Source organism: Rhipicephalus microplus, chromosome 2, assembly GCF_043290135.1.
Source record: "Rhipicephalus microplus isolate Deutch F79 chromosome 2, USDA_Rmic, whole genome shotgun sequence".
Lineage (NCBI taxonomy): Eukaryota > Metazoa > Arthropoda > Arachnida > Ixodida > Ixodidae > Rhipicephalus > Rhipicephalus microplus.
Window position 1 is genome coordinate 68399686 of NC_134701.1, and position 25540 is coordinate 68425225.

Consider the following 25540-nt stretch of genomic DNA (forward strand, 5'->3'; position numbering starts at 1 on the left):
GCGACAATGGACCTCAACTTCCTGCCACGGGCCCAGAAAGCTGCACGTGCAGGACTTTTGAGACAGGGATTCCGTAGAGCTGAAATCACTGCTTCGTCTACGCTGGCTACCAAGATGCCTTACAGCAGATTTCCATCTTATTTTTCAAGCATTTATATGATAATAATAATATTAAATCAACCAATAATAAATCAATCATTTTTTAACGTAACCAGGAACAACTATAGGGGCTTTCGTGATGGCAAGAGCGAAAATAAAACAAAAATAAGCATTACAGTACAGACAGGCCACAGAGAAGCAAATCATCAAGAAAACGAGATCCTAAAGAGAAATCAACGCACAATGGGAACAACAAATATAAGAGTAGATATTCATTGAATGGGTCTGAAAAATAATGTGGAATATAGACAACCGTGCGGAAGGATTCCGGAGAGACGGAAAAGGGAAAAATCTGTGCATGTGCAAATCTACGTTAGAACAGGGCAGCCCTCACTGACAAAAAATGACTGCAGACTGTGAAAAACATAACGAATAAAGAAAGTTGATGTGAGAGAGACTCGATATTTTGTAAAATATAGAGTGTTGAAAGAAGCTGGCAGGTACGTGCAACGGTCGATTCTCTCTGGATAACTTACGCAGAGTTTGAAAATTATTACAACCGAGAAGGGCAGAATATCTCACCTTGAACTAGCTTGTAAGGAAGTAACAGCTCAGCGCGATTTTGTCGGCCGTTAAGTGATGGCAAATATAATATTCTAGCAGTGTTGAAAGGGTTCTATTGAAACGATGGGGGTAAATGCTTATGAAATTTTTCTAGACTCACTCAGTGATGCTACTTCTGGATTTAGCAAGGCCATTTCAAATCAGATATGCATATGTAGTCAAGTTGAGCACGACGTATCGCGGTGTACAATTTGTAGAAGGCTGTAGGAGAACCTGATTCTCGAGAGATGTTGCGCCAACAGGGAGAGAACGAAGGCCTCACATGGCAGCACATTTATTGCAAGTAGAAAAGATTCAGCTTGCTATCAAAAAGAACAAGATCACTGATATCATAAAAATTACATAACGACACAGTATTGGCAGTATATGCAATTGAAACGTTGGACGTTTTCTGTGCTGCAACAACAACAATAACAATAACAACAACAACAATAATATTAATAATTTTAATACACTCATGTCATTCTGACATGGCCGAAAATATCTGGCCACATTGAATGAAATGCCAGTGTCTGGGTGCCCATGAATCTCTATACGTGAGTGTGTAATTGCTCAGTTTGGTGGGTATGTACCGGAATACATATCTTATAGGTAAGTACACCACAGTGTTGGTGTTGAAAGGATATGTTCGCAAGCAGTTTTAATCATTACACGCCTGCACAGCAAGGGGCTGTTTACATAATGTAGGGTTTGGCTTAGGCATCCCGCCAGCCCACAAAAATGTGTCATACTAGTTGTATTCGCAAGGCAATGTTTAAGCTAATCCTGATGATGGCACGCGTGCATTAGTGACGTCGACCAAGTAATGACACACCCACGCAAAATAGAAGTTTTGTGAATTCGGCAGCCTACCTTAAATGCTGCTATAAAGCTTCAGCCTTTCAATAAATGGTCCATCAAGTGTGAATCACGTGTGAGTCAGTTGCACCTTTCTTAACGTACATGGGTATGATGTGAGATTCATTTGACGCTTGCAAACATTACACCATGTTTACATGTTACATTACACTAAATCAATTTTTTACTAGTGCAGACTTAAAATTTTTGATAAATTTACTATTTGCACAGCCAAGAACATTATACGTAGCAAAAGGAAACGAAATATGTATTTTTGCAATAAATTAGTACAACTTCCATCTTAAATATAATTATATAGTGCCTGCAAGTTGAATTCACGTAAATTGTTTTTCGATTTTGAAAATACTCCCTTGAACATTGCACTGCGCAAGAAATTATGGTAAATGGCCACTGAAAGCAATCGAAGATGAGGGGTCAGCAGGATTAATGGAAATTTTGTTATATGAAGGGAGCATATAGCCATCAAAACTTTCAATTAATCAACAATTTTGTCCACCGATGTGGAAGCTAAACATGCATTAAAATTACTATTTCTTGCTGCCACTAGAAACTATGCATTAATACGAACAATATAAGTTGCATGCATTTTGTTTTTACATAATACTATATAGGATTGCTCTATAATAATCGCGAGGTTCGGGAGCTTCAATACGTTTAATGACCTGACACGATTCCTTCCTCGTAAAACATATCTGCTCTCGTATACATTATTTACGTCGTATTAACTGCAACCAATTGTTTCAAATCTATATGCCATGAAAAATTCAAGGTAAACTACACGAGTATATGCATAGTTGCAACTATCACGTACACAAAGCTGACCTGCAATTTTAGTTTTTTTTGCATGGCAGAAACAACATATATAATTACTACTCTTATTGTTGTAGAAAATAAGCAGGTCAGCTTTGTGTACAAAATGTTATATATTAGAATCCGCAAAAAAATTTGATCATTGCGCTAAATATACACGTAGTTCATCCCATTTAAGGGCGCACTTCCAATATAAGGATCCACTTGATATGTTATATATGGTGTGGCCGTGCCCTATTAAGGCCGGATTCGACTCCTTATATGGGCCAACCGCGTCATATATGGCTGTATATAACCCCATACATGAACTGACTCCACCAGATATACATTTATATATGGTACATGGAAGCCACATATGCTGACATATATGCTGATATGTGGCCACATATGCTGACATATTTGCGTATATGTGGCCACATATAACCTATATAAGGAACATGTATGGCATTTCCGTAAGGGTTGCAAGCTGTCTTCACTTTTTTCAACTTCGTCACGAAAGGCCCACTGACCACGAAAAAGTTGGCCCCAGTGTCGACGAGAGCGGCGACGTTGTGGCCATTCATTATTACGTCGACGTGGCTTTTTCGTCATTGTGCATTGCAGTTTGGTCGTGGTGTCGGGTCACGGCTACGTCTCTTTGCTCCACTGCTTCCACAAGGCGTTTACAGGTCTCCTTCTGGCCGTGTAGTTTCTACTTCAGGGTTTTTTTCCGGCTTGCGGCGTCTTAACGTATCGTCACGTAATCGTCGGCGGCGGAGCGTCTTCGGTGTTTCGTCGTTCAGCAACCGCACCTCGAGCAGTTGCTGCCCTCAGTTTTCCGAATATGGGATCACGGAACGGCCTTTGTTGGGGCTGCTGCACTGCTGTCGTCGGTGAGGAGGCCTGTAAGCTCCCGGTGATGGCGAAAGGGAGGAGAGTCGAGGTGGTATGTCGTCGGTGGTGGTGGTGGCGGTGTCTGGCGACGAAAATGCGACAGTGTGTCCTCTTGACGTGGATTAATGGGAAAAGCGTAGCGTCTGAGAGCAGCAGCGTAGCTCATGGCTTGAAGTTGCGGCTGCTCTGACTCAGACATGCCCAGCAATTGCTGAATTTCTTCTCTGACGACGTTTACGATGGACGAAACTTGAGGCTGGCTTGACTGAAACATTCGGCGAAGTTCTTCACGCACAACGACTCTAATGGTTTCACATAGATTGTCTGAGCAGAGTGGCTGCATCTCTGCACAGCCTGGCGTCGAGTGGCGGTTGAATTGACGTGTTCGCATTTAAGGGGTTTTCTCTATAGTCGTCGTTTCTGAGAGAAAATCTTGAACGCTGTTCGAAGGGTTCCGCATCAGTCCCGCAAAAAAGCGGCAGCTTAACTCCAGCATGAGGAGGCGCACTTTCTTTTCCTCGGGCATTTCAGGGTTGGCTTGGTGGAAGAGTTCGTTCATCTCTTTCGTGAAGAGCGCCTTGTTTTCGTTTGGCAGCTGCATGCGGTTGCGGCCTTCTTCTTGAGAACCACAATTGCAAAAGTGGCAAGGACATGGTCTGAAAACCGTCCAACATTGTCATGTTTAGCTCTTGATTCTCGAACCAGGTCCGAACAGCGTCTTCTTAAGCGAAATAGACATGCTGGAGCTTGTCGTCTTCGGTCCAGGTGTTGAAGACGGTGACTTGGTCGAACCTCTCAAGCCAGCTTTCCGGGTCTTCGAAGCGCGAACCGCGGAAAGTTGGCTGCTGCTTAGGTTGCTGTAGCAGGAGTGGTGCAGGTGGCACAGGCGCTGTCATTGTTGCCGTGGTCGCCGTCAACGTCTTGGTCTTCGTAGTCTTGCCAGGTAGAAGCTCGTACGTCTGTGCCAGGCCTTGATGTCTATGGCTAACTCAGTGCTCGTGGCTGGCGTCGGGGTCTTCTCGGTGACGTGGGCTGGCTTAACGGCTTGAAGGGGTCGTCCGGTACATGAAAGCAGCACCTTCACGAGATTTCATGAAGTTGCGACGTGGACGATTGAAGCAGACTGCACGTATAATAATAAACTGTTTTGGGTGAACCTGTGCTCGTTAAACGGAAAGTCTTGCAAGGCGAATGAAGCGTCGGCAGCCGATCAACTGACAAGCGGTGAAGCGCGTCGGCATTTATACACTTGCCTTGGAATGCTCAAGTGTTGTCGCTAGTGGCGACGTAGGTTCCCGTATAACATAAAATGTTCGCGAAGTGGGCGTAATCTTAACAAAATGATCTACTACAGCCTCGAAGCTTTTCGAAGATAGTAGGCGTAGTTTGCGCTGAACGTAGTGTAACGGGGTCATAACAACACTTGAGGATAGGAACATGGAAATACAGTAAAATGCGTTAAATTATACCTGTTAGTTTGCAAAATTGAATAGTTCGAACGCGCTTTTTGGTCCCGGAAAATATATGCAGCATTTCATTGCACCAAAACTAGTTGATTTTGTCATATTTGGCTGCAACCCGTTAAATTTGGTTGATTCTCGGAGTGCGCCGTCCAAGAAGCGCTTCAAATCTCTGATGCGACGGATTGAGAATGGTGTTCCGGATGAGCGAAACCAGGCGGTGCAGTCCACAACGCCATCGCATTATTGGCAAACCGCACCGTTTAACCCGAAACGCCGCTAACGGCTTTCCGGTTTAATTTAGGGTTAGCGTTTTTGAGTTAGGGCAGCAGGGTTTTCAGCTGCGGTCAAACTGAGAACGGAATCGCCGGTGACAAAAATTCCGACTTTTACACTGCTTCTGTGAAAATTAGGCACCTGATTTGTGTAATATTTAATGATTGAAAATTTGTTAGTGTGAAAACATTCTTTTGCTTTAGTTGCATACTTTGGGTGATACAGATTTGAGTTATTGAGAGTTTTTTCTGGTCCCGCGAAGTCTGAAATATATTTTTCACGGAATTGACACGGTTTGTACCTCCCTACTTGCAAAATATAGTATCTCATGACGTAGTTGATATCTTGCAACTGGACTTTTGACAGAGTGTTTAAAACGTATTCTAAAGGCCACTCGTTCAGCTTTCGCTATGACTGTGCTGCTTCGTCTGCACAGGTCCGGCATTTTTTTTCTTCAGGAGAACGTTTCCAATTGACCTATTGTTTTTATTGAGCGACAACCTAATTGAAAACTTGTGTCAATAGAACTTTTGTCGAGGTATACTCATTGCATTTGGTCTCGAAGTAATTGATGGCTTTACTGTTTGTGTCAAATTTTATGAAGGTACCCTAATCAAAATTTTCATGGGATGTTATTGAAACTTGAGTTATTTGGCTAGCTGGCACGAATTTATTTTTGGCTACAGCGCCATAACGGCAGCCTTGAGTTTACGTTGGAAATGATTGAGGAAATGAATTTACAGCTCTTGCATTTGAGCCTATTGCTTGAGCCTATATAATCATGTGTGTTTGCGCTTCTTTCCGAGATACCAAAAACCCGTTCACAATTTTGCTTCAAATAATACGAAGATAGTGAAAATGGAATAGCATAGTAGACCTTCAGATCGGCACCAAGCAAATCTTGTGCTCATGGTATTGAGCCTATTTCAACAGCACTGATTAAGAGGCTGCAAAGAGCCTGGTACTCATCACATGTGCATGCTACGTAAACATGAAAGCTAATAAGGTACGTCAGAAGTCGGGACCTTGTTAAAAAGTATTCACACAGGCAGAATACAAAACAGAAAGAGTACTACCGTATGTACTCAAGCTGCAGCATGATGAGAGCAATGTTGGTTGGATGTATGGAGCAAAATCAGTCTTGTTGATTTATGAAAATTTTTTTGAATTTGTTCTTTGGTTTGAATGAAAATGGATAAACATGACAAGGAAAGTGGTTACGGTGGAATTACTCGTGTTTCTAAGTTTGTGCCCTGCAAGCGGGGTATCGTTTACCAAATCCCTCTTACACGTGGACGGTCGTACATATGGAAGAGCAGCCTTTGCAATATTGGGCGCTTAAGGAGCACAGAAATTCGCTGAAGAATCCAAACGCTTCGATTTTGGCATTGCACTGCAGCACACGTGGCTATTCACCTGTCTTTTCCGAACAGAGATTTTGTCGAAGCACAGATCCCAGATAGGTAGGGAAGTTACATACGTTTTCCTAGTCAATGAGAGTCATATGCGTCAGTGAGAGATCACCACATCTCACAGAAAAATAGTTTGCATATCTCAGCACACGTGTCGTCAAGTGATATCCTATATATGTAGCTTTTATATTCTACTTCAGCCCTACTGCGCAATGTTGGCACGCTTCTTTTTTCTTGCCTTTTTTCACAATCTAAGGTTTTTCAAATAAAACTTTCAGTTGAGAAACAGCGCTCATTTGTGGCCTTTCCCTCATCCGTCTTCACGATTTTCGCGCTGTAACCAAAAATGCATTTTAAGAGATTGCGTAAGTGGCGTCAAAACATTCTTTTGTGCGTACTTTTTCATACCATCCTTTTGTTTTCTAGTGAAGAAAGAAGCATTAGTTTATTGTGGTAATGTTTTACAAGTAAAAATATCAACAAATAGTAAAAGTGGCCTGAAGCAAGTACCACTGAATTATTAACGTTATGGCAAGCGGCCACAGTAAAATCGAGCTGGCTTAACTATGCACTTGGCTCGCTTGGTGCTCCATATGATTTGAGGAGTTCGTATGGTGAGTCAATACAACGGGAACAAGTATCTTTATGGGAACACGGTAAGGACATGACCAACCACTCGGTTATACCGTCTCGGACCAAGAAACCCTCTTTGGCATGCTTCTGAAAGTTCTGCTCTATTGTGCTAGACATGTCAAGGAGGCTTGGAAATATGTGTTGCTTGCAATAAACCTCGTAACACAGTGCCCACATCTTTTTGATGATTCTTTATACTTAGACTCGTTGTGTTTGTATCTTTCCATCGTAGTGAGAAGATGGGTGGCTACGTGTGCACGTTCTTCTTGGCGACGGCCGCCGTTTTCATTGCCGCCATCGCTCTCTTGCTGATCGTTTTCCTGACTACAGGTGAGTGCAGCATACGCTGCTGATATTCGACCAGTTCGATGTACTTTGACTTCATCTACCAAGAGAGAGTTTGATTAACCGCATTCGTGTCACACTCTGCAGTGGGAAAATACCACCTTATTTTCACAAATTGAGTTTGCAAGTACATAAGTGTTCTTACCATTTTATGAACATCGCAATGTGGCAGCCACGCAGCCGATGCGAAAGTGCGATTTCAAGCTAAATAGTGTGGACACTTTGCCACCAAGCTGGAAGGTGGGTGACCTCAATATAGGAAAGTAAAGTGATTACAACAGAAAACAATGTTCACTTGGGCCGGTTTGCTTCAGAATGCTGAAAAAAACCTTGAAATTTGGTTTGAAATCAGGACACAGGAGCTTTTAAAACTGCAGGTGATTCAAAAGAAAGTTCACTAATTATTAGCAAAATATTAAGAGGCGAAATTATTACGAAGAGGCGTGGAACTATGATTTGACGTGCACAAAAAGACAATTGGGCAAGTGCTGATGAATGAATGATGAAAAAGGCAAGTGCTGATGAATGAAAGTCTTGCATCAAATTTTGCAGCGGGAAAGAAGGGGTGTCTCAGTAGAATAATTACGCTTTCATGCTTTCAACTTCGTTTTTGCAGGTGCTGATGAAAACGAGTACACGTTCAAGGAAGAAAAAGATAAGGAAGTTGGTGATCTGTTGAAACAAGATGCATCCGGGGCTACGCAGAAGACAACTTCTGGTACTATCCTGAATTCATGATACTTATGCACAAAACTTCTCTCTGTTTTGATCTTCCTCATCAAGAGCCATAGAAACAAATCCATCTATACTACTCATATACAAATGATTATTTGTCGTAATATCTACATAAGAAATAAATGGTGACCATGGCTGCTTCGAAACCCAAATACGATAATAAATTAGTCTTCGCTTCATACCTTTTCTGAATATTGGAAGTCATAAACGAATATGGTCAGCTGTGGGACTTGTTGGATCGACGTCTTGCTTATAGAGAGCGTGGAGTTGGCTTAAAAAAAGAGCACTGGACAGAAAGAACGCTCAATTTCAGTTAAATTTATTCGAAAAAAAGCTTCACGCCAGCAAAGCTTATAAACTGGAGCACTGGCAGTTGACACTGTCACAAGAAAGTTTTCCCTAATCGCCGGCTAACCAAGCAACAATCTAAGAATCTTGAAGAGGGGAGGTGAATTGAATAAGTTTAAACATTGAACTGCTGTGAAAAAATTCTGTCTCTTTCATCGTGAATTGCGCCGATTTTTCAAAGATGCACGCGTATGCTGCTATCCTAATTTGGGCCGCCTCTAAAATCTCTGATTGACGCCTGTCCTTTTCTCGATTCATGTTGTAAGCTATTGAAGAGTGCTATGCAACCATGCTATCATTCTGAGTCGTTAGTGCTTTGTTAATCTGTCGTTAAGACATCAGTGAGCGATGTAGGGACCTCCACAGGTTAGTGGAATGTTGTAGACCACTTGCGCAGCACGTAGAAAAAATGGCTGCTTGCCTTTCTCTTCACACATCGAAGCTTTTACAAACGTGTAAGATTCAGGGGTTCTGTGAAGACAATGTTCACGCCTTAACCTAATTCTTTGTGGTTTTTTGCTATCCATGAAATCAAATGAAAGCATGGTATTAACCTATAGTCTTCGCAAGTGAGCGCACTTTCTGTCGTGTGTTCTTTTCGTTAAGAAATCTACCCATTGAAGAGAAGCAAGAAATCAACATTGACTGTGCCTTGAGGCATGTTAGCATAAAGTGGTTAGTCGTTTCCGTTTTGAAGCGTGGCTAACAGCGGATATTTCGTCTCCTATACTGTAGTAAATACAAGGGAAGTTGTTAAAACGTTATGATGGTTTGGCTACGTTTTCAATAACAATAAATCACAGTGTGAAGCCGTAACAAGAAAAAAACCCCAGCATATCCTTGAGATGAATAATTAGGAGTGGGGCGAAGTGTCCGTCAGTCCTTCCGCGCTTCCGTCCGCCTGTTTGTTCTTGCACCCGCCCACCCATGCATCCGTCCACACGTCCGTCCTTCCGTCCCTGCATTCATCCGTGCGTCCAGCTGTCCGTGCGTCCATCCGTCCATTCATCCATCCGTCCGTGCGTTCGTCCGCCAGTGTGTCCGTATGTGCGCCCGTACTTGTGCTCGTCCATGTGTCCACCCATCCAGCCATCTGTGTGTCTGTTCGTGCGTCCATTCGTGCGTCCATCTGTCCGTTCGTCCGTCTGTCCGTGAGACAGAAAGACAGACCGACGGACAGATGGACGGACGGACGGATGGACGGACGGACGGACGGACAAACAGACAGACAGACAGACAGACAGATGACAGAGTGACCCGGCCAGTGATGGTTCGTGGTTTGTCGATAAAACCGTCCGAGCCTTTTTCCCACTGATCATCATTCACTTCGTGAATATGTTGTGAGGTTGTTACTACATACTTGCATACATACAGCTGAAGACCGACCCACGCCTTAAGAAGCTTCGTCCATAAAACTGTTCGCGCAGAAAGACGTGGTCCGGACGCAGAGAAGTCGTTAACACTTGACGATGGCCTCGCCGCGGTGGTCTAGTAGGCAAGGTACTCGTCTGCTGGCTCGCAGGTCGCGGGACTGAATCCCGGCAGCAGCGGCTGCATTTTAAATGGAGGCGAAATTGATGTAGGCCCGTGTGCCTACATTTGGGTGCACGTTGGGGTGCACGTTAAAGAACCCTAGGTGGTCATAATTTCAGAAGCCCTCCATTGTGGCGTTTATCATAACCATATGGTGGATTTGAGACGTTAAACCCCACATATTACCATCATCAACACTTGACTATCATTTGGCCACGTTTTGAATAAAAATCAGTGGCATGTATCACACTGTGAAGCCGTATTGAAAAGTGTTGAGCGCAGAAAAACGTAGCCCGGACACTTTAGGTACGCTTATTAGTACACGTACACTATAAAAAGACCGAACTAGGGTCCCATTGTTCGCACTCAAAGTAATGCAGGGGGAAAAATTTCTGTGCATGGGCGCAGCAACGAATGCTATAGCGACAAGTTTGAATTTGGTGCGAAGTATGGCTACCGGCCAAGTCTATTGAATGAGATCTCAGGTAACCGTACAGAATGCTCGTGCAATGCAACAAGGTCGCAGTTCTCGGCGCAGTTGGAAAAACACGTACAAAAGATTGCTAGGTGGTTTTCGCATGGTCTCTTATCAGCCTTTGACCGCCACGTTTATACTTACGTCTATTTACACAGACTTCAACACACTAGTAATGTTACACCAGCTTGGTATTGATTGATCAAATGTGTTAATTTGGAAAATGAAAAAAGTGGTTTTAACTCCCCGTCCTGCTTCTCTGTTAATTGTTTGAATAAGTTTCTTGGTAAAAGCATCTAGTATGTGTCTTGCATTTCAACAAAACCTCTCTATGGAAATACAACGACCGAAAACTTATACTTTAATATGCGAGTTCGCAAGGCGGAAGATAATTGAGTGGACCCACTTCATGCGTCAAGCATACTCATCGCACTTGATAGAAAAAGTACCCAGTGACATCTGATAATGCACTCTCTCATATAAGCAAGCTTATGCTTTCAGGCTGGTGATGTGCTGCAGGGTAAAAAAAAGACAGACGACAAAGGGTGATGCGACATCACTCTGAGTGCGATATGCTTTTAAGCAATGATTGCCGATATATATTGTTACAGAAGAGAAGAGACGCCTTATCGATGAGGCTGTGGAGGAAATATATTTCAAAACAGCAGCAGCAGCGGCGTGACCAGTAGACCAGACACCGAGCGGAGACCGCTCTTCATCCTCTTCGTCAGGCACACACGCACATCGTACCACAAAATATTAACAAGCAGGTAGCATAATCCCCGGTGGCAGAAGCGCCATCTCGGCGCATTTAGATGTCAACGTCAGTGGGAGAGTGGTAAGGCTTCAAGCGTGCCTCATGTACGACATCGGTGGTCTGTGGGGCAGTTGAAGGCGATGAGGAAGCAAGGGCATTTTCGTATGTCACAGGAGCAACCTCACGAAAGACTCGATATGGACCTGTGTAGCGCGAAAGAAGTTTTTCCGACAAGCCGACTTGGCGGGTCGGGGACTACAGCACCACCAGTGAACCGGGTAAGAAGTGCACGTCACGGTGCCGTTGATCGCACAAACGCCGCTGGTTCCCTTGAGAGGCCAGAAAGCGAGCACGGGCGATTTCGCCTGAGTGAGCAGCCCGAGTGATAGCGTCAAGGGCATATTCGCTGGTCAGTGTCGCGGTAGACGGAATTACTGTATCTAGGGGTAATGTAGGTTCTTGGCCGAACAACAGAAAAAAATGGGGGTAAGCGGCAGTGTCATGGCGAGAAGAATTGTAGGCAAATGTGACGTACGGCAACGTGAGATCCCAGTCGGTGTGGTTGGTAGAAACATACTTAGCGAGCATGTCTCTAAGAGTTCGATTTACACGCTTCGTGAGTCCATTGGTTTGCGGGTGGTATGACGTAGTGAGCTTGTGTCTCGTTTAACATGACTGCAAGATGTCGGGTATGACCTTCGACAAAAAGAGTGGCCGTGGTCTGTAAGCAGCTGCCGTGGGGCTCTGTGTTGCAAATTCATGTCCTTGAGGAGGAAGTCGGTGACATCTGTGGCGCAGCTTGTTGGGAGAGGTCGTGTGATGGCATAACGCATGGCGTAGTCGGTGGCCACGGCTATCCACTTGTTACCCGAAGAAGACAAGGGGAAAGGGCCAAGTAGGTCCAAGCCGATGCGGAAGAACGGTTCTGACAGAATGTCAAGTGCTTGAAGGCATCCGGTGGGAAGTTTCGATGGTGTTTTGCAGCACTGGCATTTCTCACAAGCCGCAACGCATCTTATGACTGAGCGTGCAAGCCCTGGCCAGAAGAAGCGTCGGCGTATTCGGTCGTAAGGGCGTGACACACCAAGTTTGACTAGCAGTCGGAAGGTCATGAAGTTCGTGTAGTACTTCCGAGCGAAGGTGTTTCGGAATGACAAGCAGCAGGGCCGGTTCATCCAACTCAAAATTTGGTGGTATAATACACCATCGTGGAGCACGAATGAGCCATGTGACTGATTGGAAGATAGTGATTCGAGGCGCTCAATGATAACAAGCAAGGACGAATCATGGGGCTGCTCATCACGTCACCGATGCATGTCAGTTGCGAAAGGAAAAAGGCGCAAGGCTTAGTGTCGGTGTCAAGTATAGTGCTCGACTCAGCCACCGGGTAGCGGGAGAGGCAGTCTGCGTCCTGATGTAGGCGTCCGGACTTGTACGTCACCGTGTAGGTATACTCTTGCAGTCGCAGAGCCCAGCACCCGAGCCGGCCTTTATTATCCTTCAGTGACGAAAGCCAACATAGCGCATGGTGGTCCGTTATTACAGAAAAATTCGTGCCATATAACTATGGGCGGAACTTCGTGACTGCCCAAACAAACGCAAGCCATTCACGCTCTGTTATTGAATAGTTGCGTTCGGCAGCTGCGAGAAGGCGGCTAGCCTAGGTGATAACTCGGTCGTGTCCGCGCTGGCGTTGGGCTAGGGCGGCTCCAATCCCGGGACCCCTCGCATCGATTCGAACTTCTGTCGGAGCGGACGAGTCAAATTGGGCCAATATAGGTGGGGTCGTGAGGAGTGTGATGAGGTGAGAAAAAACGGCAGCTTGAGCGGAACTCCACGTAAATGCCACGTCTTTGTTCAGAAGGTCGGTTTACAAAATGTCAACATGCAGGTAGCAATATTATGATTAATGGTCATGATCGAAAGGTATAGGCAGCATGCTTTACTTATAGTCTTCCGTCTGCGGACGTGGCTCTTACCGTTACTGAGCTGTTTTCTACTCTTAGGTTCAGGCGTCAATATATCAAGATTATGTCAGAAAGAACAGTCCCTATATTGTCTAAACACCTTTTCCTTATGTGTTAGTAAACCGTGGTAAATAAGCGTCACCCTCGTCCCAAAATCGCCTTTAATAACAGAATAATCTCTTTACCTATTTCTGAATTCTCCAATTTTGAGCAATGTGCCTATTATTTTCGCAGCGAAACTTACCGCTGCTACCACGGTGATTCCCAGCACCAGGCCATCACCAAAAACAGCTGCTTCCACGCCTCGGGCAAGTATACCGACGACTGCGACTTCTAGAAAAACGTCCCGTACAACGCCTGGTGGGTTGATGTTTATACACAAGGTTCGAAAGAAACCACGCACCCTTGTTTTCTTTTCTTTGGTTCAAGTGCTCAAACAAGGGGGGGGGGGAGCTTGATGTATACAAAATATTTAGTGCTCAGCCGAAATTGAGAATGCCGCAAAAACTCACCAAAAAAGCTACTCCCCCATACCATCAGTGTTTCAGTACTTTCACGTTAAAATAATAGAACATAATAAAATGGGAAACCATAACGAACCAAATGGTGTTTTATCTATCTATCTATCTATCTATCTATCTATCTATCTATCTATCTATCTATCTATCTATCTATCTATCTATCTATGATGTATCTATCATATCTATCTATCCACTTATGTGTAAATGTGATGATCCCCTCTTTTACCCTGTGTAGGCCGAAATGGGTGTGGAAAGGTGAGAAGGCTTGATAAATATGGAGGTCTAATATTAACGTGAATTGAAATTCCCCTCCCCGCAGGGGCGCCTGCGCAAGTAGGCGTTTGGTGTGTAGCGACACCACGGACCCGAGCTAACGGGGGAGCTTCGGCTCCCTCCCACGCCTAGCCGTGCGTGGCTTTCCGTGCCCGGGGAAAAGGGGATCCTGGGGGTTGAGCTGACGCTGGGTGATTGGACCTTTAAGGCCCCCCGGCAGAGGCAACACACCCCTTTGGCCCCGGCTTCACGTAAACGGCACCCCTGGGCTGACCCACCCAGGGGAAATCGGCAGTCGCCTTTTCCTATCTCTCTCTCCCTACATCTTCGTCTTTATCTCTTACTGTTTATCTGTCCTGTCTTCTACTCTCTTCTGTTTACTTCCAAACTTCCTGGCGGCTAGGGTTAACCCTGTGCAAATAGCCTACCTTGGTCTAGGCGCATTGGGTTATAGTTGCGTTGTACGGCTGGCGTCTGCAGGTTTTAGCATCCACAAACTTGTAGCGTCCCCTTGTTGGGCTCCGTGGTGGGTGGCCGCCAACGCTTCTGAAGAAAATTAAACTGGCATGCATAAAGCATTTCCCCTATTAAGTGATCGTACCGCCTTAAAGCGTGTACGCACCGAAGACTTAGGCTTTTCAACCGATCAAGTGAAAACTTCCCCCATTTTCATGTTATACATAGTGAAATAAGCAGCAAGCAAGCCAGAACCGTATCACCCTTTGTAGTAGCCAGATGTCTCACAGAAACTCTTGGAGCCGGGTACAAAGTTACCAAAATGGCCAGCGGAGACCTCCTCCTTGAAGTCCGAGGAAAAGAACAGTTCGAAAAGCTACAGAATCTTTCAACTTTTGGTGACACTCCCATCACTGTAACGCCACACAGATCCATGAACACAACCCGTGGAGTAGTATCTGATGCTGATTTGCTCAGCTTGACTGAAGAGGAACTTCTGGAGGTGTGGAAGAGTCAGAATGTGACCAATGTACAAAGGATCACCATTAGAAGAGACAACAAGACAACACCAACAAAACACCTAATACTCACGTTCGCTTCCAGTAATCTCCCAGAAAGTATTCAAACAGGCCACACAAAGACGTCGATCAGACCATACATACCTAACCCACGTCGTTGTTTTAAATGCCAGAAGTATGGCCATGGCTCACAAAGCTGTCGTGGTCACCAAACTTGTGCACCATGTGGAGTGTCAGGCCACAATTCTGACAATTGCGAAGAACCATCACACTGTGTGAACTGTGGTGGAAATCATGCCGCATACTCACGGTCTTGCTTATTTTGGAAAAAAGAAAAGGAAATCATCACATTGAAAATTAAAGAAAATATCACATTCAAGGAAGCAAGACGAAGAGTGTCGCCATTTTATGGCGCTACATATGCTGATGCGGCGCGTCAGGGGGCAACGCCGCACCAGCCCTCGCCACTCCTTCGGCCAGCGCAGAGCGAGCCGACGGCTGTGGCACCTGCCCCCAAGGCGGCAGTAGCTCAGGCTACTCCGCCTCCTAACGAATTGAGGCCGGAGACTCCAGGGTCCTCTGGTCTCAAGGCCTCCCCTAACCAGGCGAGGCCTAAAATCCGAACCACGAGCTCGCATGTGCGGGCACCCAGTGCCTCTGAGGAGGCAATGGATACAACGGTATCCTTGGTACCAAAAGAGCGGGGCGCCTCTTTGGAGCGCGCCAAGAAAAATAAAAAACCAATAACGGGGCCGGACAACCATCCTGCCACCTGAATTAATGAGCTCACTCCAACACAGGATACTCTTTGTACACACAGCAGCATCTCTCTTGTTTAAATATGCAGACAGAAATATTACAGTGGAACATCCGAGGCCTTCTTCGAAACCTCGATGACTTACAAGAACTCTTCCATGAACACAATCCAAGAGTGCTGTGTGTACAAGAGACACACTTAAAACGAACTAACACAAACTTTTTACGTAACTACATAATCTTCCGAAAGGATAGAGATGATGCCATGCTACCATCCGGTGGTGTAGCGGTTATAGTAAGTCAAGGTATAGCATGCACACAATTACCCCTTCAAACTTCCCTCGAGGCGGTGGCTGTCCGAGCAGTTATTCTAAACAAACTTGTCACTGTCTGCTCTTTGTACATACCTCCGCACCACCGTCTTGAAAAACTTCAATTCCAGTCTTTAATAGACGAACTACCTGAACCTTATCTGGTCCTTGGGGACCTGAACGCACATAATGGTCTGTGGGGTGACTCTCGCTGTGATGCACGAGGTCGTCTCATTGAACAATTCCTCATTTCATCGGGTGCGTGTCTGTTGAATAGGAAAGAAGCAACATACTATAACCTTGCCAACAAAACTTACTCTTCCATAGACCTCAGTATCACATCTCCTTCACTTGTACCATTACTTCATTGGAAAGTCATAAATAATCCATACGGAAGTGACCATTTCCCTTTAGTTTTGAGTACACCAATAATAAATGAATGTCCTCCACATGTTCCCAAATGGCTGGTAAACAAAGCCAACTGGGAACAATTTCAAAAGCTTACTCACCTGAATTGGACTGACATATGCGGGTTAGGCATAGATGAAGCTGTGCAGTACTTCACGGCTTTTCTTACTGACGCAGCAACCAAGTGCATTCCACAAACATCTGGACTGCCCGGCAAACGACACGTTCCGTGGTGGAACACTGAGTGTCAGAATGCACGAAAGGAACAGAACAGGGCATGGAGGTTGCTGCGGAACTCGCCGACAGCGGAAAACCTTGAGAGCTTTAGGAAAATAAAATCTCGAGGCAGGAGAACGCGTCGGCAGGCCAGAAAAGAAAGCTGGCACAAGTTTTTATCAGGTATAAATTCATATACACAAGAGGCTAAAGTCTGGAATATGGTTCGTAGGGTAGAAGGAAGACAAGTACACTCACTCCCACTCGTAAACACACAGGGTGATAGCCTGGAAGATCAAGCGAACTTCCTCGGTGCACACTACGAGCAGGTGTCTAGCTCGTCACACAACACTGAAACTTTCCAAAGACACAAAGCAAAGATGGAAAAGCGGAAACTAGAATCCAAGTTCACAAATTACGAGGAATACAACCAACCTTTCAACTTAGCTGAGCTACAAACATCTCTAAACTCTTGCAATAATTCCGCTCCAGGCTACGACCGTGTCACATATGAAATGTTGAAAAACCTGCCGCTGAAAACGCGAAAAACTTTACTCTCTCTATACAATGCTATCTGGCTTTCAGGCACCATCCCTGCTTCCTGGAAAGAGGCCATTGTTATCCCTATTTTGAAACAGGGCAAGGACCCTTCCTCAGTTTCAAGTTATAGGCCCATTGCACTAACCAGCTGCCTTTGTAAACTTTTTGAAAAAATGATAAACCGCCGACTTTTACATTTCCTTGAAACGCACAATCTGCTCGACCAATTTCAGTGTGGGTTTCGGGAGGGTAGATCCACCACCGACCATCTGGTGCGTATCGAGGCACAGATCCGAGACGCTTTCGTCCACAAACAATACTTCCTCTCAGTGTTTCTCGATATCGAGAAGGCCTACGACACAACATGGCGTTTTGGGATATTAAGAGACTTGTCTCACCTGGGTGTGCGCGGTAGAATGCTTTCCGTAATCGAGAGTTACTTGTCCAATCGGAAATTCCGCGTCCGTGTGGGCAGTATTCTCTCGCAAACATTTGTGCAAGAAACGGGAGTACCGCAAGGTGGTGTACTTAGTTGTACACTTTTCATTATTAAAATGAATTCCTTGCACCTGTCCATCCCCCGCAACATGTTCTATTGTACATATGTCGATGACGTCCAGCTTGGCTTTAAGTCATGCAACCTAGCAATGTGTGAACGGCAGGTTCAGTTAGGTTTAAACAAGGTCTCCAAATGGGCAGAGGAAAACGGATTCCGGCTGAACCCAGGAAAAAGCACGTGTGTCTTGTTCTCCCGAAAGAGAGGCATGCACTCAGAACCCGACATTGAACTGAACGGCCAACGTCTGTCTGTGAATGCGGAGCATAAATTCCTAGGCTTAATCTTGGACAACAAGTTGACCTTCGTACCACACATAAAGTATTTAAAAACAAAATGTTTAAAAGCCATGAATGTTATAAAAGTGTTGTCACGTTCTACGTGGGGTAGTGATAGGCAATGCCTCATGAACCTCTATAGAAGCCTTATTCGTACCCGCTTAGATTATGGGGCCGTTGTCTATCAGTCTGCCACTCAAAGTGCCTTGAAAATGCTGGACCACGTGCACCATTTGGGCATCCGCCTTTCTACGGGTGCTTTTCGCACCAGCCCCGTAGAAAGCCTTTACGTTGAGTCAAATGAGTGGTCGCTTCATCTGCAAAGAACCTACATGTCCTTTGTATATTTCCTTAAGGTGAAAGCAGACAAGAGGCACCCCTCACACTCTACTATTAATGACTTGGCGAGCTCCATTCTTTTTCAAAATAGGCCTTCAATGAGGCAGCCCTTCTCAGTTCGCCTGAAGGGTCTAGCTGAGGACACTGGAGTGTCACTCGAACACAGTTTAATGGCTCCTGTAGCATACCCGCCACCGTGGCAGTGGCAGACTATAGACTGCGATGTGTCTTTCCTAGAGGTTACAAAACATGCACCTATTGCCCATATTCGAACACACTTTCTGGAACTTCAACACAAATACACACGTCTTGAGTTCTTCACAGATGCCTCCAAGACTAACTCCTCTGTGTCCTACGCTGCTGTCGGCCCATCCTTTTCGGATGCTGGCCCTCTACATCCACGCACAAGTATCTTCACAGCGGAAGCTTATGCGATACTGGTGGCAGCTAAACACATCAAACAATTACAAATACAAAAAGCAGTAATTTATACAGACTCCCTCAGTGTGGTAACGGCTCTGCACAGTCTTAAAAAACAAAAAAACCCAGTCCTTGTCTCACTTTACTCCATTTTGTGCACACTCTACACAAACAAACAACATGTTGTAGTGTGCTGGGTGCCAGGGCACCGTCAGATCCAAGGCAACGTGAGGGCGGATCAGCTCGTTGCATCCGTCCATGAGAGCACCGCCATTACATCTATATCAATCCCGGCCCTTGATCTTAAGCCGTCTCTCAAACGAAACCTCAGGGACTACTGGCAGAGCAAGTGGGATACACACACACAAAACAAACTACACGTTATCAAGCCACACCTTGGCCATTGGCCACCAGTATCAAAATCACGTCTAACAGAGGTAACACTAACAAGACTCAGGATAGGACACACATACACGACACACACACATCTTTTATCCGGTGATGATCCACCATTGTGTGATAAATGTGGTGAGACATTAACAGTTCTTCACGTTTTAATTCAATGTAAACATTTAGACAGTCTAAGAAGACACCACTTTCCACTATCCTACCGACAACATATACCTTTACACCCTGCAATGTTCGTCGGTAGGGAACCACTTTTTAGTCACAAATCACTATTAGCGTTTTTAAAGGAAATTCATAATTTTCATATCATATACCCGGGCATACCGTAGCACGACCTCTCTTGAGAGGTTTTTGCTGCGCTGGCTACACAGGAAAGCACATGCCTCACGGCCCTTGGACGCAAGGGTATGAACGAGTGAGGCACTTGTGCTAATGCCATACATATCCACCATCGTCTTATTATCACCAACTTTTGTCATCATTCACACCACACACATCTTTCACGGCATGGTCATCATTTTATTACTTGTATGTTCTTACCCGCCTTATCGCGAGGAATTTTATGGCCCTTATACAGCCGCTTATGACAATCATTGTCCATATTTTTAGTAAGATGAAATGGCGCTCTTTGGCCAACAAATGGCCTTTGCGCCAAAAACACCATATATCATCATCATTGAAATTCCCCTCGAGTGCGTCATCGAACACTTTGCTCGAGATATATGGGGCCAATGCCCATACACTGTGGGCCAGGAAGCGCGAGACCAAATATCGTTTACTAAAATACAATAGCGTTGAGAAATTTCTGAATCGGCTGAGTAGAGCCCCAAAGAATGCAAACAATAAAAATTAAGAGTCATCAGATATGCTAGAAAGTCTTTAGTGGAATACCCACGCATTTTAGAACATACCCCCGCCAGGACGTGAAACTTCGTTATCAAAATGTTCCATGCAGGCGTAACGTCTCTGTGACGTCAGCTGTGGTTCCAGTTTTGGCTGCATATAATTTTAAAACAAACCAATAAACATCACACATGCACTGTCATAATACATGTGTGATGTAATATATACGTTTGTTGTAGTTAGTTGGCTTTTACTGCAGTCAAATATATATCACATTTGTATTCTAATCATTCAGCTAGCTATATATCAGCGTTGCTTCGCCCTCTAGAAATACGCTAAGAGTAGTGGCGCATGATGTTTCTAATATTCCAACCAATTTGGAACTTCATTTCAATAATACTGGTGTCATCTTTCTTACGTAAGTGCTACCATTCCGTCAGAATAAGAGTTTCCAATTCAATGCCAGTGTATTTAAAAGGACCAACTACCACTCCGAAAATTTTTCCGAGTGTGCCAAAAATGAGAAGATTGTGCATAACATCGGCAGCAACCATCGTGCTTTTGTCCTATAGAAAAGGATTACAAGTTGAATTTCCCCTGCCGGCGGCGCATTTGCGTGCCTGCACGCCTGCCTGCCTACTGATACTACAGCGGAGAAACACAAGCACTCTGTGCGGCGCTGCTTATAAGAAGAAAAAAAATATTTTCTCGGCTAATAGCAGCATGACTGTCCTCAGGAAACTTTTTACCATGACCGAGAGTCCAGTGTCATCAAATAGCGTTGTTCGAGTCCCAATAGACGTCAGACTCTGCCCAGGTGGCGCTGCGAAAAATGCCGCCACGAGCACCCCCACCGACGTGCCGGCCATAAATGATTAGCGCACACAGACCGTTCACAAGCGAACGTGCAACTACCTTCCCCTTTCGTTTGTCTTGAGGCGTGGTTTCCTTAATATCAGGGACATCACACGCTTTTTATTGAAACCAACCTCGCTTCAGAAGTGTAGGGAGCTCATCAAAAAAAAAATGCGAGTACAATGCGAAGTATGCTTTAGTTATTGCGGCGTACTGCAACTGGCAATTCAAGTGCAAGCGAGCATCGCATGACATCGAGTTCGAGGCAAGCACTCCGACATTCGTTCTGTAATTCGTAAATGCGTTAAAATTGAGCATACACATGATGCTAAAGCGATGAGGTGCCCACACGAGCAATCTATCTTACGATCGATGCATTGTACGAAGCTCGCTTTATCCGGAACAAATAGCCCTGGCAATTTTGTCTTTGCAGTTGCATTCTCCATCAATCTCTTGCTTCCTACGCGTTGTACTGTGTTATTACTCACGCTAGAATGTTCTCCTGACGATTGTCGTTTTTCTTTTTTATGCGACTAGTGGGGATACATGCGTGTGCACTTTCTCGGTGTACAACGAAAAGCAAACCGAGGCCACCGACATAGCTCCGGTGATTTCGGAGACCAACAGTAAGAGAAACCCGATTGTGGTCGCGATCATTTTGCGTTTTACTTGTATGATGGACGTGTTCGCATTTCCTAGTTAAAGTTGAAACTTAGAGCCTTCAAAGCCCTACGTGCGTAATGCTGTGTAGTGGTGACAACTTCAAGTTATTGGTAGTCGTGGCGTGTGCGATGTTTATCGCGCGCGTCCCCTGTCTACTGCTGCACGGCGCGCACAGTGGTCAGAGGCTCCGTTATGCTTCATAATCAAAGTTACCTCGGTTCTCGGTCAAGGTAACTCAAAACAGTAACAGGAGACCGACATTATCACACTTATTCGTGCGAACAGCTGGGTAGAACGCGAGTAATTCGCTTATTCAACACGTTCGCAACGGCTCCTATCCAGCGCTCTCGCCGTTCTGCTTCGCAAAAGCTGCGGAAATCAGTAACACTGTAGTTACGTCTGTGGCGATTCACAACATGACAGTAGCATTGACTGGGGACTTTTTTTCTAGAGCGTGGAGCCATTGTGTCTGCTCTTGTTTCCGCCGTCGACCTGGTGAGCGAACCAGAAAGCACTTCACGGTGGTTCGGTGACGCATCTAAACCGTCCGACTAGCGGAGAAAACTTCGTATCTATGTCTCTAAGCGTTCAATGCGCATATACATTTATTGTTTAGGTAAAGCGTGGTTTTGAACGCTGTAGTTGCACCTAGTTGCGCAGCAAACTGTGCAAAGAAGTCAAGCTTTGCACTAATCAAAACTTCGTTGACAGGTGGCGCGAGGTGTCCGCAAAACTCCAGAAACTGTCTTCTATGCGTAATGTGCACAATAGTGTTCACCGATGTTCTACAATAAAGATTTTGCCCTCACATTACGCTTCACAAAAGCGTATTTGCTGTCATATCATTTGCAGTGCAGAACACCTAAAAAACGTGGCTGATTTATTTTCTTGCGAGTCGGAATAATGTGAAAGGGAAACATGTCTTCATAGAGGTAATTGAGCGTTTATTGTGGAGTATTTAACCACAAGGGCAAGTGAATTAGTGCTACAGCAATAATTTGCAATGTCACGCGAAGAACGGCAAGCAGCTCGAAACTGGTAGCGCGCAACTCAAGCAGAAAGCAACCATGAAATGAAATTGACTGCAGAATAATGGACAAACAGCTGTCACAGCTCGACTCGTAGAGCACGCTGCTCAGGCATAAAGAAAGATGCTAGAGAAGAATCACAATTTCATATAGAACGAGCATGAACGAATGTAACGATTCTCCGTGATCAGCGGGCTTGAGCGAAACGTGGCCGTGAGTGCATTGAGCTTCAAGCTATATTTTACTGTAGCTTCAAAACAGACTTGCGGTGGAAGCAAGATAAGTGCAAACTGCCTCAATCCTGAGGCAAGCGCGTTCCCTAGCGAGCGACCACGTGAGCAAGCATCTGCGGGCACTTTGACCGCGCCATGCGGAGGCGCGCCCGCACGCCGGGTCGCACTGGGTGACGACCTTATGCGCGCTCTTCGCGCCCTCTCGCTATTGATGACAAAAAGGCGCTAAATTTGCTAAATTCTGAGAACCACCATTGCTAGATGGTGTGTATAATTGGCTTGCCGTTAACTGACGCATCGCGGACGCCATTTGGGCTAGTGTTTGCCATCGCACGCTTCAGAACGTGATGTCGCTGGTTTAGCACGCCGCTACGAAGAGAGGAAAGACTTTATTTGACACAATGGGCTGGTAGTTGGTGGCTTCAGATGGCGGCTCTTTGTCCCTGGACTTGGGTGGCATCCCCGGCCTGCCGGACGGCTCAGAGCAATTCTCTGTTTTAGAAGAGAAACAGCTTTTTGGCTAGCCTGTTTAGCGCTGTCACTATGTTCGAAAGAGCCGCGTGCCGTAAGTGTTGGCGCACTGCAAACTATGTCAGGCCGCTGCAGCGCATTGCCGTCACGCTCCCCTCGCAGTATGCGCTGAACTCTCTTTCTCTCTCTCTCTCGCCTTCCGTGCGCTTGCCGTGGCACCCAAAGCTTGAACCTGAGCCTTTCGTTCGCAACACCTGCCGCGATCACCGCTCGCTACACCACCGACTCGTCGGTTCACGCGCAATAAACCTGACGCGCACCTATCGTACGTGTTGAAACATGCCTGCACGTGTCACCTTCAAGACTACGCCAGCCACCGCTTCAAAGGAATCTTCCAACGCTCACCAGAGCAACCGCGTTAGTGCCGTTCAACCCGTGACACCACCATTGTGAAACGCTGCTGCTTGGCATCCTATCAGAGTTCCCTTTGGAAAGGTAGTGTTTTTTTCATGCAATCTTTTACAGTATATGTATTACTTCATATACTGCTCAGAAATACGTCAGCAGAGGAGTAGTGGACCCAATCATTCTACACTTTCGTGTCGAAAAACTGACAGACAGCAGGTATCTTCTTCTGTGAAGCAATTCTCGTGTTCGTTTCAGTAGCATTTTTGGCATAAAAGAACCACTACTCATCGTTCTAAACTGCCGGTGTATCAGTTTTGCTGAGACGGAGCAACTTAACCGGTCAATTGCGGGGATTGTTCAGCCTGACTAAACAAAGCTAGAGAAGGCAAGGTAATACTATTGTATATTACACTTTCCATGGTTTGAATCGCGACACTCACCGCCTTTATCCGGCTCCTGCAAAGGGGCTGAGTAAGGCGGAAGAGCGAACTCTTAGGCGCCTGCAGACAGGTACTCTACTCTGTCCTGCAATCCTAAAACATTTCGATGCGAACACAAATTGGCGGTGCCCACACTGTTGGGAGACGTGTGATATCTTCCACATGGTATGGGCATGTTCGAAAAATTCCCACCTACCCCCTTCCCTTACCCCTTCCCGAGAGGCATGGAAGACTGCCCTCCTCAACTGCTCATCACTAGAGCCTCAACAGGCTCTGGTGAGACGGGCGCGAGTAGGGGCCTCGTCATGCGGTGTCCCAGACTAAGGACGCCGACCATGTAGCGGGGTCATGCTTGGGCCCCATACCTCTCTCTTTTATAATAAATGTTTTTCATCATCATCATCCATGGTTTGAATTACTACGGTACTTCGAATTACTACGGTACTACGAAACTGGTGAGCCCACGGTACTACGGTACTTGAATTACTACGGTACTACGAAATGAAGTACTACGGTACTTCATTTATAATTAGGGAAAACTTCACCACGGCCGCAAAAACATCACGTGGTTCTAGTTATCGACTTTGACCGGCCTCACCTATAGCAGTGTTGTGGGCATTTATTCCACCAATAGAAGAAGAGTGAATGCAAGTGCGAACTTTCTTTTTCAAATATTTCTACCCATCTTGCGGAGAAACCACCTCAAGGCTGAACACTTGAGACAGTACGCTCCGTATTGCGATATAAACAGAAAAGCAGTGAAGGGCCGTAGACAGCTCTTTAGGTTACTGGCGAGCCCACAATGTGCACACAACTCTTCCACTGACAAAAAAAAAAAAGTCAGTGCGCATTCACGGAGTGAATGATGATGAGTGGGTGAAGCTTCAGAGAGTTTCACCACTAAAGCGTGAGTCCTGCGTCTATCGGTCCGTCCGTCCGTCCGTCCATTAGTCTGTCTGTCTGTCTGTCTGTTTGTCTGTTTGTCTGTCTGTCTGCTCGTCCATCAAACCATCTGTCCGCCTGTCTGTATGTCTGTCTGTCCAGACGTAGTCTACATGCAATACAAGTACACATACTAACGCTATCTAGAGAGCACTTGTGAAACTACCGCTGGCTACAAACATCGGAAACAGGACAGACTCACGTCCTAAGAAGCTTCACTCCTAAAACACGCCAACCCACTTAGTAATGCGCGGCTCATAGCGAGAAAGTCAAGCCTAGACAAATAATCACCGAAAACTTCACGCGCAACCAATTGCTTAGCATCTTATACATCGGTCGCTACGTTAGGAAAAATATTTGCAGGTTCATTTGAAATCGATGATCCGGGTGTAACAGAGCTCAAGTTCCACCGCAGAGAGATAAAAGAGCCATTGTGCAACACAAATAGTCAC

General features: G+C 45.5%; 1 protein-coding gene across 1 annotated transcript in view; it reads left to right on the top strand.

Moving 5' to 3' along the window:
* Nucleotides 1–7283: 7283 nt before the first annotated feature.
* Nucleotides 7284–25540, top strand: part of LOC142789623 (uncharacterized) — a 43957-nt gene continuing 25700 nt past the window's right edge. Inside the window, exons 1-3 of the mRNA XM_075885001.1 lie at nucleotides 7284–7375; nucleotides 8007–8108; nucleotides 13440–13565. Coding sequence (XP_075741116.1) covers nucleotides 7285–7375; nucleotides 8007–8108; nucleotides 13440–13565 — 319 coding nt within the window. The 5' untranslated portion in view covers nucleotide 7284. The remainder of the gene's footprint in view (nucleotides 7376–8006; nucleotides 8109–13439; nucleotides 13566–25540) is intronic.